The sequence below is a fragment of the Macaca thibetana genome, chromosome 3 (genome assembly GCF_024542745.1).
Source record: "Macaca thibetana thibetana isolate TM-01 chromosome 3, ASM2454274v1, whole genome shotgun sequence".
In the NCBI taxonomy this organism is placed as follows: domain Eukaryota; kingdom Metazoa; phylum Chordata; class Mammalia; order Primates; family Cercopithecidae; genus Macaca; species Macaca thibetana.
The window spans coordinates 55,801,615-55,816,649 of NC_065580.1; the positions used below are offsets into that span (position 1 = coordinate 55,801,615).

The 15,035-nt window shown below is 40.0% G+C and overlaps 2 protein-coding genes across 3 annotated transcripts in view; both read right to left on the reverse strand.

Moving 5' to 3' along the window:
- PSMC2 (proteasome 26S subunit, ATPase 2) overlaps positions 1 to 15,035 on the reverse strand; it is a 276,950-nt gene that overhangs the window by 8,145 nt on the left and 253,770 nt on the right. Inside the window, exons 2-5 of one of the 2 annotated variants that reach the window (XM_050782773.1) lie at positions 13,277 to 13,386; positions 7,075 to 7,112; positions 6,104 to 6,185; positions 5,272 to 5,371 (exon numbers count right to left, since the gene is read on the reverse strand). In XM_050782773.1, coding sequence (XP_050638730.1) covers positions 5,272 to 5,371; positions 6,104 to 6,185; positions 7,075 to 7,112; positions 13,277 to 13,346 — 290 coding nt within the window. In that variant the 5' untranslated portion in view covers positions 13,347 to 13,386. Of the gene's footprint in view, positions 1 to 5,271; positions 5,372 to 6,103; positions 6,186 to 7,074; positions 7,113 to 13,276; positions 13,545 to 15,035 lie in introns of those variants that run through there. The other variant, XM_050782772.1, reaches the window with a different exon arrangement.
- On the reverse strand, positions 7,126 to 13,247 carry LOC126949882 (40S ribosomal protein S29-like). The gene has a single exon (XM_050782783.1). The coding sequence runs from the start codon at positions 12,451 to 12,453 to the stop codon at positions 12,292 to 12,294; it is 162 nt and encodes a 53-aa protein (XP_050638740.1). The 5' UTR covers positions 12,454 to 13,247; the 3' UTR covers positions 7,126 to 12,291.

The window sequence follows — 15,035 nt, forward strand, 5'->3', positions numbered from 1 at the left end:
ATTCTCTACCAAAAAAAAAAAGAGGCTGACCAAAAATCCTGAAAGGAATAACAAGAACAACAAACAGCAATAATACCAAACCCCGGGGAGAGGAAAAATCTGATTTCCAGAGGTGACACATTACATTATTTTAAATGTCTAGTTATCACCAAAAGTTATGAGATGCAAAACATTATGAGATGCATTTTCCCTTATGTATGACATTATGGCTCATACATTAAGGGGGAAAAAAGCAGTCAATAGAAATCGTCCCTTAGGAAGCCTCGATGTTGGTGTTATTAAACAAAACTTTTTTTTTTTTTTTTAGACGGAGTCTCACTGTTGCCCAGGCTGCAGGGCAGTGGTGCGATCTTGTCTCACTGCAACTTCCGCCTCCCAGGTTCAAGCAATTATCCTGCGTCAGCCTCCTAAGTGTCTGGGATTACAGGCGCCTGCCACCATGCCCAGCTAATATTTTTATACTTTTAGTAGAGACAGGGTTCACCATGTTGGCCAGGCTGGTCTCGAACTACTGACCTCAAGTGATCCACCTGCCTCAGTCTCCCAAAGTGCTGGGTTTACAGGCATGAGCCACTGTGCCCAAACAAAAACCTTAAATCAGTACAAGAAATTTTTTCAAAAAGCTAAAGGAAACCATACTTAAAGAGTTAATAAGAATGATGAGAAGAATGTCTCACCAAATAGTGAATACAGATAGAGAAATTAGACTGGAATATTATTTGGCCATAAAAAAAACTTCCAGCCATTTTTGAATATGGATGAACCTTGAAATATGCTAAGTGAAGGAAGCCATATACTATATGATTCCATTTAGGTGATATGTCCAGGGTCAAATTCATAGACACAGAAAGTAGATTAATGGTTGCCAGGGGCTGGGAAGAGAGGGGAATGAAGACTTCTAATGGGTATCAGGTTTGTTTTTGGGGTAACAAAAATATTCTATTCTGGAATTAGTGATGATAAATGCACAATTTTCTAGATATTCTAAAAATCACTAAATTGTACACTTTAAAAGAGTGAACCTCATGGTATGTGAATTTTATATCAATAAGATTGTTATTTAAAAATTCATAAGCTGGCCAGGCAAGGTGGCTCACACCTGTAATCCCAGCACTTTGGGAGGTTGAGGTGGGCAGATGGCTTGAGCCTAGGAGTTCAAGACCAGCCGAGGCAACATGGCAAGACCCTGTCTCTACTAAAAATAAAAATAAAAATAAAAATAAAAATAAAAAACAGCCGGGCATGAGGTGGTGTGCACCTGTGGTCCCAGCCACTTGGGAGGCTGAGGTGGGAGCCCAGGAAGCAGAGGGTGCAGCGAGCTGAGATCATGTTACTGCACTCCAGCCTTGGTAACAAAGTGAGACCTCGTCTTTAAAACAAAAAAAAAATTTCACAAGCTAAAAATTACACATACACAAATTTTATCAAGATTTTTAAGCAAAGAGTATGAGACTAAAATCAATGGAAACTTTTTCAAATAATCTTTGCTTTCTTTTTTTTTTTTTTTTTTTTGAGACGGAGTCTGGCTCTGCCGCCCAGGCTGGAGTGCAGTGGCCGGATCTCAGCTCACTGCAAGCTCCGCCTCCCGGGTTTACGCCATTCTCCTGCCTCAGCCTCCCAAGCAGCTGGGACTACAGGCGCCCGCCACCTCATCCGGCTAGTTTTTTGTATTTTTTAGTAGAGACGGGGTTTCACCGTGTTAGCCAGGATGATCTCGATCTCCTGACCTCGTGATCCGCCCGTCTCGGCCTCCCAAAGTGCTGGGATTACAGGCTTGAGCCACCGCGCCCGGCCAATCTTTGCATTCTTTAAGGCCTGGGATCTTGCAGGAGTGTGGGGCTCTTTAGCTAGTCTGTCTGTTATGAAAAATCTATATGAAAAGTTTCCCTCTAACTGCTTTACGAAAAAAAAAATTCCCCTCATACGGACTAGACAAACGTACCTAAATTTTTTATTTTCCCATAGAGAGATAAGAACATATTACAACCATGATATAAGAGCAGAACATTCAACACACACACACCAATGAAAGAATAAAGATGAGATCCTTGAAATAAAAAACCTGAGTGTTTTTTTTTGTTTTTATTTTGGTTTTTTTTTTTTTTTTTTTTTTGAGACGGAGTCTCGCTCTGTCGCCCAGGCTGGAGTGCAGTGGCCGGATCTCAGCTCACTGCAAGCTCCGCCTCCCGGGTTCACGCCATTCTCCTGCCTCAGCCTCCCGAGTAGCTGGGACTACAGGCGCCCGCCACCTCGCCCGGCTAGTTTTTTGTATTTTTTAGTAGAGATGGGGTTTCACCGTGTTAGCCAGGATGGTCTCGATCTCCTGACCTCGTGATCCACCCGTCTCGGCCTCCCAAAGTGCTGGGATTACAGGCTTGAGCCACCGCGCCTGGCCAAAAAACCTGAGTTTTTTTACCTGAGAAATTAAAAACCTACGAGAAGAAAACTGGGAGGAAAAAAACCTCAACAGAAGAATTCAAAGATAAAGAAAAGCTCATAGAAAGTAAAGTAAAAAGGCAAAACAAAGGAAACCAGGAAAGAAAGAGTAGCATATTAGAGGAGCAATCCTGCAGGCCCCATATCCAAATAAGAGAATTCAGGAGTAAAGGTCCAAGGAAATGGACGGAAAGAAATTAACAAATAGTTTCAAGAAGATTTGCCTTACTAAAGGATAAGAGAGCCCAGCACAACGGATGAAAACAGACCAACACCAAGGTATATCACCATGAAATTTCAAAAAGAGAACAAGAGAAGACTCTAAAATTTTCAGAGAAAAAATAGGCCACATATACAGGACTGAGGATCAGAATGGCTTCAGAGTAACACTGGGAGGCAAAGGACAACAGAACGACACCTTCAAAATTTTGAAGAGAAAAGAACTTTATACTCGGCTAAGATACTTTCAGACATATGCAGTCTCAAAATATTACCTCCCAACTGACCCTTTTCCAGGAAGCTACCAGAGGATGTATTAGACCTAAATAAAGGTGTAAGGAAACCAAGGAAGAAAGACTAACAGTACACAAGCAACAGGAGGGAGGCAAAGGGAAATCTCCACAGTAGAGAAGTCAGACAACGATTGTCATTAAACAGGCATAAAGGACAACTGGTCCAAACCAAAGCAGTTCAGGAAGTGCTGGGAAAAACTTAAGGAAAATGAAACCGAGAGAACACCAGATGCAACTGAGGTATAATTGAGAGAAAACTAACAGATCTAATGCATCTGAAGAGCAGCTTAGACAATCAAGAGAAAGTGGGAGGTTGAGTTTATAACATATGCACAGAAAACCAGGCAAATGAAGAAACAAGACATTAAAACAACCACCACCAAAATAAGTGGCACAAGAAAGGAAAAGCAATCACAGCTTACCACTTGGCTCTTTGTGAATAGTATTTACATAGCCATAATCATATAAACACTGAATACTGATCTAACCAAAATTATAACAGAATTACACCGGAAGGATGTTGGGATAGGAAGGGTGTGCCTTCAACATGAAGGCAGAGGAAACAAAACAAAATCCTCATCTTCCATGGTGGGAAGCCAAAAGATAATACCTAAAACTAAAAAATCAAGAAGCAGGAATCTACAATACACAAGATATAGCAATATCCATTAGAACCACGAAGGCGAAAACCAAAATAATCAGCTAAAAAAGGTGAAAATGAGTGTCTGTAGGGAAGAGAAATTGGGAAATACAGTTGTTATTATTTAACTATTTAACTCTTTTTTTTTTTTTTGAGATGGAGTCTCACTCTGTCGCCCAGGCTGAAGTGCAGTGGCACAATCTCGGCTCACTGCAACCTCCGCCTCCCAGGTTCAAGCAATTCTCCTGCCTCAGTCTCTCCAGTAGCTGGGATTACAAGCGCCCGCCACACCCAGTTAATTTTTGTATTTTTAGTAGAGACAGGGTCTCACCATGTTGGCCAGGCTGGTCTCAAACTCCTGACCTCAAGTCATCTGCCCGCGTGGGCCTCCCAAAGTGCTGGGATTACAGGCATGAGCTGCAGTGCCCAGCCTGAACTATTTAACCCTTCAAAAACCATAATAAAACTAAAAAATGGATAAATAAATAAATAAATAAAGGGAGAAAAGATGGAAATTGGGAGGTAGGAAGGGTGAGTAGATGGGAAAGAAAAATAATCTTTAGCTTTTAGGAACTAAAAATAAAAACAAAATTTTTAAAAGGATCATAAACAGAGAATATGTTTATAGCCTTGAATTGGGCTAGGCTTTTCTGAGCAACATTAACACCCAAAAGGTATAATGGAAATACTGGTATATTTTATCTCCTAAAAATGTAAAACATTAGTACAACAAAAGGTACCAAGAAGTTAAAAGTGACTAGGGAAAAATACTTGTAGCATTACTTAAGAAAAGATAATATGTACAATATATGAACTGTTTCTAAAATTAACAAGAAACAACCCAAGAACATGAGTAGTCAAAGAAATACAGAGGTTTAGTAAACACAAGAAGTAGCTATCACACTAGTAATTAGCACAGTACAAATTAAAATTATTTTCCCTCAAATGACAAAAGTGTAAAAATTGAAAACTGCATATCTTACATTCATCAGACAAATGGATATTTGCCTCAAATCCTCTCGGTAAAAGTATAAACTGGTCAAAGCAATTGTCACAGGATTTTAAAACTGTAATATCTTCGACCCCTAGAATTCCACTTGTAGTAAGCTAGCCTACAGAAATGTATGCACATACACTGAGAAACATTTAACATGAATGTTCACTACAGTGCTGTGTATAATAACAGAAATTGTTATAGCCTAACATCTACACATTATGCAATTTTTTAAAAACATGAGAAAAAAGAAATAAGTGTACCTATATTAAAGACACAGATTCCCAAAACATGTAGTTATGTCTAAAAAACAAAAAAAAATCAGGATATGTTTCTTGCATGCAAATACACACAGGAAGATACACAGAAAGAGGATTAGGAGGGCCAAACTATTTCAGTACTTATGTTTGAGGAAAGGGCAACAGGAAAGCAAGTAGGAGAAGGGAGTTTTTCACATCTTGCTCTACATCTTTTTGTATCATTTAAATCTTTTAAATGAATACACCTTCATATATTTTTGAATAATTGTTTAAAGCATAAAATTTTAACCCCAGTTTTGTAGAAAGCTTTATTTACTTGGAATTTGGAATAAAAATACTTTATGAACTATTATATTATCCCCGAGACTCTAACATTAAGTGCTTGAAAATACAGACAAAGGGAAGTTGCCACAGAGCACCTGTGCATACCTGGCAACCTGTAAAGGCTGTTCACTCTGGAGTGTCTGCTTATCTGCAGCCAAATCCCAGAGTGCTGGTGGGGCCAGGCCAGTGTCAGATTCTTTAATACCTACATAAAGAAAGATGACAAAATTTACTAAAATGTAATGCATCGCCCTAAAATAAGCTTTCTGAACCTCAGCCCTCCTGACATTTTGCACTGAATTTCGTTGTGTGCATTATAGGCTGTTTAGTAGCATCCCTGGCCTCTCACCACTGGATGCCAGCAGCACCACCCTCTCTCAAAGTCATGACAATCAAGAATGTCTCCAGACATTGCCCAGTGTCCTCCGGGAGCGGGTGGGGGGTGTGGCAAAATCACCCCAGCTGAAAACTACTACCCTGCCCTAAAGTAATTGTCAAGCCAAAAATATAATGCCACATTTGATATTTTTGTGTAGGTCAAATGTAAAACTTCATCATTCAAGTTCCCCCAAAAAATGTTTCCAACTTCCAGGAAAGAGCCCAATTACTTCGAGCAAAACTATGCTGTGGATCTTATTTTTATCCAAAAAAGTTTTTCGACTTGTTAACTGAAGTTTACTGAACTGGGTTTTGACCAACAGAAACATTACTGGCTTAGAAGATGGTATTGTTTCTTATTTCTTAACTGCATAAGCATTAAACCTGGTTGTAAAAAGCAGTGAAAGATATGGTTAAATGAGATCAAATTTCTTAACAGAAAGGAAGAATAACGATTTTTTAAAATCTGTAATCATAAAGGAGTAAAATCTGTAAACTCTTTTGATATTATTAACACATTACATTTAAAGGAAGGAAATGGGAATTTAAAAATACATACCAGTGAGCTCATTAATTTTCTTGAGAAGTTGCTGAATGTCATCTTCAACTTGCTTGATCTGCCTAGAGTAAGTGCTCTGACCCTAGGTGATGAAGGTCAGTTTAGTTAGAATATCAGGATATCAACAATTTATTAAACTACAGGCAAAAATTATTTTTAAGTTACAATTTCAATAGCTATCATTATCCCAAAACTTGTGAAGTAGAGAGGTGTTCCTGAGCCAATATTTCCCCCTAAATACACAATCCACTATTATGCAAGATAACAAATGAAAATCATGGCCAGGCACGGTGGCTCACGCCTATAATCCCTGTACTTTGGGAGGCTGAGGCAGGTGGATAACCTGAGGTCAAGAATTCAAGACCAGCCTGGCCAACATGATGAAACCCCTCTCTACTAAAAATACTAAAAATTAGCCAGGCACAGTGGCAGGCGCTCGTAATCCCACTTACTCAGGAGGCTGAGGCAGAAGAATCCCTTGAACCCGGGAGGTGGAGGTTGCAGTGAGCCAAGATCGCGCCACTGCACTCCAGCCTGGGTGACAAGAGTGAAACTCTGTCTCAAAAAAAAAAAAAAAATTGTGTGAAATTATGCAAAACTACTGACTTCTATGCATTAAAACTTCATTTCCAACTAATTCAGTAATACTTGTTAAACATAGTAAACACATGTAAATTATTTTAAATATCTTTCAATATAGTATCACATTTTAATCATGAATAGGATTAAAATAATACATAAACTGAGACATGCCAAAAACTCTGATCTATAAACTTCAGGTAGGTAACTTCATTTAGTGAAAATTACAAAGAGCTGCCAAACATTCTAAGTATTTCGTTTCTTTTTATTTTTTGTTTGGTTTTTTAATTTTGGTTTCTTAACTTCTTCTAATTATTTTGGAAGGACAATACCAAAACAGCTTTTATTTCAACATAAAACATCTATAGTTTGTAGACACTGAAAGGACTTACATAAGTTTTTAGCAAGGCAATATCCCCCTCATCCAGAGCTGAAAGAAGAGAGACAATACATGAGATTCAAAAAGAAACTACAATTAACATTTTCAAAAAAAGAAACAAAAAGAAAAAAAAGAAACTAGAGCTGATCAACTTTTCTGTTCGATTCAAATTGTTTTAATTGAGGGCCAAAACTCAAGCAAGATTATGATGATATAAATCCAATCAAATAGTTCCTGGACTCAAGTAATTTTTATCTAACTGGGAGGAAGACAGATTTTTAAAAGTACATAATATACCTGATTACCTATTTTATATAGTATTATGTAAAACACATCCATTAAGGATCTTGGTTAAATTATACCATATTCATACAATGAAATATAACGCAGGCTAGGTGTGGTGGCTCATGCCTGTAATCCCAGTACTTTGGGAGGCCGAGGCGGGCATATCACCTGAGGTCAGGAGTTTGACACCAGCCTGGACAACCTGGCGAAACCCCGTCTTTACTAAAAATACAAAAATTGGCCTGGCATGGTGGCACATGCCTGTAGTCCCAGCTACTCGGGAGGCTGAAGCCGGAGAATTGCTTGAACCCAGGAGGCGGACGTTGCAGTGAGCCCAAATCACATCACTGCACTCCAGCCTGGGTGACCAAGAGACACTCTGTCTCAAAAAGAAAAAGGAGATCCAATGCAGCAATTTAAAATGGTAACAGAACACAGGCATAGAAAGCAATCCAACAAATGCTATTCAGTGAATCAGGTAGGTTTAAAAAAAACCATATAATGTGCATATATTTTGTTTTTATATAAAAATCACTTAAAACACATGTGGAGAGTAACCTGAAATGGTGTTCTACGGTGGTTATCCGGGATTTCAAGTGATTTACAGTTAATCTTTTCTATTCACGAATTCTGCATTCCTGAATTTGCTTAGTTGCTGAAATTTATTTGTAATCCCCAAATCAATACTCATGTGCTTTCATGGTCATTTGCAAATAGGCAGAGTGGTAAAAAATTTAAGTTCACAGCTAAGAACAAGTCACTCTAACTTCTTGTTTCAGCTTTACAAAGATGACTAGAAGATGGAGACGGTAGGGGAAACGTAATGTAATCCAAGCAGTTCAGGCTCTGGGGCCAGGTGGACAGGGTTTGAATGCCAGCTCTGGCATCTGTTAGTGGGGTGACCTCAGCCAAGTCACTTAACACTTCTGAACTTTGTTTTCTCTTTTGCGAAATAAAGAAAAAAAGAATCTACCAGGATGAGTTGTTTTTAGGATTTAAGATTATAATCGGCCGGATGCTGTGGCTCACACTTGTAATCCCAGGCTGAGGCAGGCAGATTGCTTGAGTCCAGGCGTTCAAGACCAGCCTGGGCCACATGGCAAAACCGTGTCCCTACAAAAAATACAAAAATTAGCTGGGCATGGTGGTGTGTACATGTAGTCCCAGCTACTGCGGGGGCTGAGGCAGGAGGATTGCTTGAGCCCAGGAAGTGACAGCTACAGCAAGCTGAGATCGTGCCACTGCACTTCTGCCTAGGTAACAAAGTGAGACCCTGTCTCAAAAAAAAAAAAAAAAAAAAGGATTATAATCTACGTGAGATGTATATATGTATTTCTCCTAGGAGCAAGTGTTCAGTACTTCCTAATTCACGGTTCACAGCAACTGTATAGAACATATCTATCATGAAAAACAAGAACTAATCATACGATCATACATATTTTAAGGAAAAAAATGGCAGGCCTTTTTTTTTTTTTAAACTAGGTATGAGTAGAGGTAGGAAAAAGCATGCTTAGGTAATAGCAGCTAGACCAGGTAAGCTGAAACACAGTATACACATTAGGCAGTAATAGGAAATTAAGTAGATGGAGGTTTGGGGCTCTAGTGAGTTAGACCATAAATTCCAGAATGAGGTAATCAGGGCCACTACAGTCGACATCATAGGAAATGTGCCTTAGAAAGAAATAGTTCGCCAAGATATGAACAACAGATTGGAGTGAGGCCACTCAGAAGTCATAAGAACCTAAATAAAAATGGTAGCAATGAAAAGAGAAAGGAACGGTTGGATTAAAAAAAAAAAAAACCCTCAGAGGTAGAATCTACAGCACATGGCAAATGACTAAATGCGAGAAGCTGAGGGGAGAGGATCAAACCTGATGCCCAGGCTTCGGACCTAGGTACTACACAATAGATGTCACAATAGAAAGTGGTTGGCAGGGAGATACAAAGTTCAGTTTTAATTTTCTTAAGTTTGTGGTACTATTACCAGAGCAGAAAAGAGTTAACATAGCATGAATAATTGCTATCCTTTGAAAGGCCTGCTTATAAGGTTGGTTCTTGGCTCTTGTCTGAGAACAACGATTTCAGAGGGTTCCTACCATTCCCAGAACTGAAAAAGGTGGTTCACTGTGCTTAAAATGTTTATACAAACTATAGGGTTTATGCAGAACATTTATCTTCCTTCAGGGAGTCTAGAATTTTGGTATGTGCCAGGCAGAGATGCCTACATTACCACCCCATAATAAAAACCCTTGGTGCCAGATCTCTAACAAGCTACCCTGGTTTGCAACATTTTACACAAATTGTCACTACCTGTTGCTGGGGGAATTAAGCGCATCCTGTGTGACTCCAGTGGAAGAGGACCCTTGGAAGCTTGTGCCTGGTTTCTCCTGGACTTGGCCCCATGTGTCTTTTCTCTTTGCTGATTTTGCTTTGTATTCTTTCACTAAAATACATCATAGCCATGAGGATGACTACATGCTGAGTCTTGGGAATGCTCTTAGCATATTCCTGAGCCTGAGAGTAGGCGTGGAGACTATCCAACACGCCAGCATATCCTGATGCAGCATTCTAAAAGGCGGAGAGAAATCTGGCTTTAGAGGTCAGATGCTAGCTTGAGGATAAAAAGATTGACTAAGGAAGCATATAGAGTCCAAGACCAGAATGGATGAAATTAACAGAAACAAAACTTTAGAGAAACTACGTGAGGACACAATGAAGGAAAGAAAAGAAGCAGGAGGATAAACGGGAAGGTTCAGCAAGAGAAACCAAGATAGGCTCAAAGGCTCAACAATGTCAAAAACACAAGGATTGGGATTGAGAAATACTAAAGATCTGGGAATTAAGAAACTATTGATCAGTTTCAACAGATTTATAGAGATAGAAACTAAAGTGCAATAAGTTTAAAAATAAAATAAGAGCCTGGCATGGTAGCTCACCCTTGAAATGCCAGTACTTTGGGTGGCCAAGGTGGGAGGATCACTTGAGCCCAGGAGTTTGAAACCAGCCTAGGCAACATAACAAGACCCTGTCTCTACAAAAAAAAGAAAAAATTGTTTAAATTAGCATGGCATGGTGGTGCACACCTATTGTCCCAACTACTAGGGAGGCTGAGGCAGAAGAATGGTTTTAGCCCGGGAATTCCCAGCCTGCAGTGAACTATGATTGTGCCACTGCACTCCAGCCTGAGCGACAGTACAAGACTGTCTCTAAAAATAAATAAATAAGTAGTAAAGAAATGTACTGTGGGCGAATAGTAATAGCTGCTATAAATCGAGATGATCATTGTATGAGACACCGTGATTAGAGATATATATTATTATCTAATTCTATATAAACCTGTGAAGTAAATACAATTATTTCTACATTACAGATAGGAACAACAGTTTCACAGAATTTATTAGACAAAACTCAAAGCCAAAATTCAAACCTAGGTCTTTCTAACTCCCAAGCCTGTCCTTTCTGCCACTTTTAGGCAGTGAAAGAAAAAAAAGAAAATGACTTGTAACTTCAGAGAGCAGGAAGATTTTCTCAACTATGTTTTTAAGATAAAATGGATATTAGCATGTTTACAAGAACAAAAGGGAAAAATTCCATAGGACAACAAATAGAAGAGGTAGTGACTGAAGAAACAAAGTCCCAGAGGAGGAAGGCATAAGATCAAAAACAGAGATGGGAAGGTTGCACATAACAAAAAGTGATACCACTTCCTCTAAGGCAGAATTAAAACAGAAAATGGAAAATGTCAGAGAAGTTAAGAGAACTCTTAAGTGGATTCTCAATCTTCTCAGGAGAGAAAAAAGTCATCAGTCATGAAGAAAGAGACTGAACTGAGGACCTGAAAAACTTGTAAAAGGCTTGAAATAACCACTCAAACAAAGTGAGTCAACAGGAGATTCACAAAAACTTAACTGCAATTAGGACCAAGTTGAGATCTGAAAGCTTAAATTGAAAGTAACTTAATCAGGCCAGGCGCGGTGGCTCACGCCTGTAATCCCAGCACTTTGGGAGGCCAAGGCGGGCGATCACCTAAGGTCAGGAGTTCGAGACCAGCCTGGCCAACATGGTGAAACCCCATCTCTGCTAAAAATGCAAAAATTAGCTGGGCGTGGTGGGGGCGCCTGTAATCCCAGCTACTTGGGAGGCTGAGGCAGAAGAATCACTTGAACCCAGGAGGAAGAGCTGAGATCACACCTCTGCACTCCAGTCTGGGGAACAAGAGCAAGACTCCATCTCAAAAAAAAAAAAAAAAAAAAAGGCAGGGGGGATATGTATGAATAAACGCACAAGATCCTATATACATGTTAGTCATAACTGTATCCAAGGAATAAATGCGTTAATATTTTTACAGAATAACAAACCCAGAGAAACACACAGATCACTGTGCACAGATCAAATGATAAATCTCTGTGTCTAACTTTTCCAATAAATACTGAGTATCTCTGACATTTTCAGTGTCCTAAAATATTTTTAAAAGAAACAGCAGAATGAGATGAAGGTAGAAAGGAAATGCTTTCTTTTGGGGGAGGGTGTAAATGGAACAGGGTGCAAGGAAAAGATGAAGTTGTTAAGAAAGGGAAAAGTAAGAAGAAACATAAGAAATACCAAAAGAACATTTAAAACTAGCTTAAGGAACAAAAGGAGAAACAGCATAAAGATGAGATTACAAACGGGACTACTGGGAAGAAGTTATATCCAAAAATGGTGCGCATATCTCATGCACTGTAAGTTAAAGTATCAACTGGTACAATCTCCATGGAGAGTAATTTGGCACTTACAAAATCAGAACTCCATTTCTAGAATTTATCCTACAATTTGCACTTGTGCACTTGGTAAAAGTTATATAAACAAGATTATTCATTTTTTTAAATGTTTATTTTAAGTACAAAGAACTATCATGCTTCTTCATTGGGTAGATGCCTTGGATAATCCTTTGAAGGAAGATTATTTAGTCCAACTTAATGAAAGCAATATCCTTCAAATACTGAGGAAAACACTGGCGGCACATATTGAGGCACATCAGACCGTGCCGGTTTGAACAGACACGACAAGAGCTATAACCCTGGCCGAATTTTCGCGGGTGGCTCCAGTACAGCTGCTGGTGACCCATCTTGCTCTCAGAGTGCAACGAGGTAAAAGGTATTCATTGTTTTAAACAGCAACAAATTGGAAAAATCCAAATGTTCATCAATAATAGTTAAATACATTATTGTATACCCATAAAACGGGATACTATGCAGATGCAGAGAAAGTGACTACATGATAGGAAATTATCTCTTATATTAAAATTGTTTAAAATCGAGATGTTGAAGTATGTACAGCATGCTACATTTCTGTAAAAAAAAAAAAGGAATATATAAGCGGACTTGCTTCTATATGTATAGAGTATGTCTAGAAAGATATGCAAAATGGCAACATTAGTTGCCTCTGTGGAGAAGTTGGTGGCTGGGGCCAAGGATGCCAGGCTTTCCAAATGTATCTTTTCTGCCTCTTGAATTGTGAGCCCTGTGGCTGTATTATCTGGTCAAATAATTTTTTTTTAAGAAAATTACGTCTCAGAATTATAGCTACACAGTGGTAGCTCCCAGCTGTCACAGGGGGAAGGAGGAGGAGAGGAAAGAGGATCAGGTGACCCAGCACCGCCAAGCAGAACTTTTCAAGGCCTGTTAGGCCAACCAGGGTACGTGACTTCTTCAAGACCCGAGAGCTGAGAATGAATAAAAATGTCCATCAGCAGATGAATACAGAACTTGTAGTGGATAAGGGAGACTGAGAAGGCAGGCAAGTTAATCCGGCCGGCGCAGACTAAATTACTAGGGGCACAAAAGGGCCAAGGCACAGAGCCAGGAGCGGGAATCCAGCTCCTCTCCTGTGCCAAGGCAGCTCCGCTCCAGTCCCGCCCCAGCTCCGAGCTCCTGCCCATGTCAACTGACCTCGGATGGGCTTGTCGTCCTTCTCATCCTCTTTGGTCTTCCGCTGATCGGCACCGAGGTAATCCGGCATTTTAGCAGCTCCAAATGCCTCCTCTCCTTAATGATTACACAGCACCTTCCTTGCTTCCGGTGGTGTCTTCCCTTTCCCTTCCCCACCGGAAGTATATTGGGCTCAGGCGGGCCCCTTTACGCAGTGCTAGAGAGTCCGGAGAGAGCGCTGGGGGAAACGCTGTGGCACGCTGGTTTTTGGACTGATTACCTGTGAAAAGGAAACTACAGTGTTTGTAAAACGCCTGTCATATTAGACACAATAAGTAGTGGCCACATCTACAAACATAGTGAAGGTAATCTATTTCTGGTAAAGAGTTAATATCCAGAATATTTAAAGAACTCCTATCCTACCACCCAAGAAAACAACCTAGTTTTTTAAATGAGCAAATAACCTTAATAAACATTGCTCCAAAGAAGATATACAAATGGACAACATCACTGTTAAGGAAATGCAAATCAAAACCACAGTTGGATGCCGCCACACACCCATTAAGATAGCTATTATTAAAAACAAGCAAAAACAAAACAGGAAACGAGTGTCGGAAAGGGTGACCCTTGGTTCCAGCAGACGCATGCGTGTGCTGCTGGATAAAATGAAATCCTGGTGCACTGTCGATGTAAATGTAAAATGATAAAATAGTGCAACTGCTGTGGGAAACAGTACGATGATTCCTCGGGAAATTAAAAATAGAATTACCATGCCATCTGGCAATTCGACTTCTGGATATGTATCCAAAACAATTGAAAACAGGATCTCAAAGAGGTATTTGTGCATCCATGTTCATAAGCAGCATCAGTCACGACACCCATAAGGTGGAAGCAACCCAAGTGTCCATCTACGTATGAATGGACAAACAAAACGTGATGCGCGCGCGCGCGCACACACACACACACATATTATTCAGCCTTAAAAAGGAATGGAATTCTAGTATAAGCTACAGCACAGATGCACCTTGAGAACATTATGCTAAGAAAATAAGCCAGTCACAAAAAAGACAAATACTATATGATTCCACAAATATGAAGTACCTAGAGGTGTCAGATTCCTAAAGACAAAGTAGAAGGATGGTTTCCAGTGGAGAGTTTTCTCCACTGGTATAGAGTTTCAGTTTGGTTTGTTTGTTTTTCGAGACGGAATTTTGCTCTTGTTGCCCAGGCTGGAGAGCAATGGCTAAATCTTGGCTCACCGCAACCTCTGCCTCCCGGATTCAAGCAATTCTCCTGCCTCAGCCTCCCGAGTAGCTGGGATTACAGGCATGCGCCACCACGCCCAGCTAATTTTGTATTTTTAGGAGAGACAGGGGTTCTCCATGTTGGTCAGGCTGGTCTCGGACTCCCAACTTCAGGTGATCCGCCCACCTCGGCCTCCCAAAGTGCTGGGATTACAGGCATGAGCCACCATGCCCGGCAGAGTTTCAGTTTTGTAAGATTAAATGGGTATAGAGTTTCAGTTTTGTAAGATAAAAATAGTTCTGTAGGGTAGTTGCACAATAATGTGGATGTACTTAACATTACTGTACACTTAAAAATGGTGAAGATCGTAAATTTCATGTTATGTGTATTTTAGAACAATTTTTTTAAAAAACAAAACCCCCAGCCGGGCACGGTGGCTCACTCCTATAATCCCAGCACTTTGGGAGGTCGAAGCGGGCGGATCACGAAGTCAGTAGTTGGAGACCAGCCTGGCCAACATGGCTAAACCCCGTTT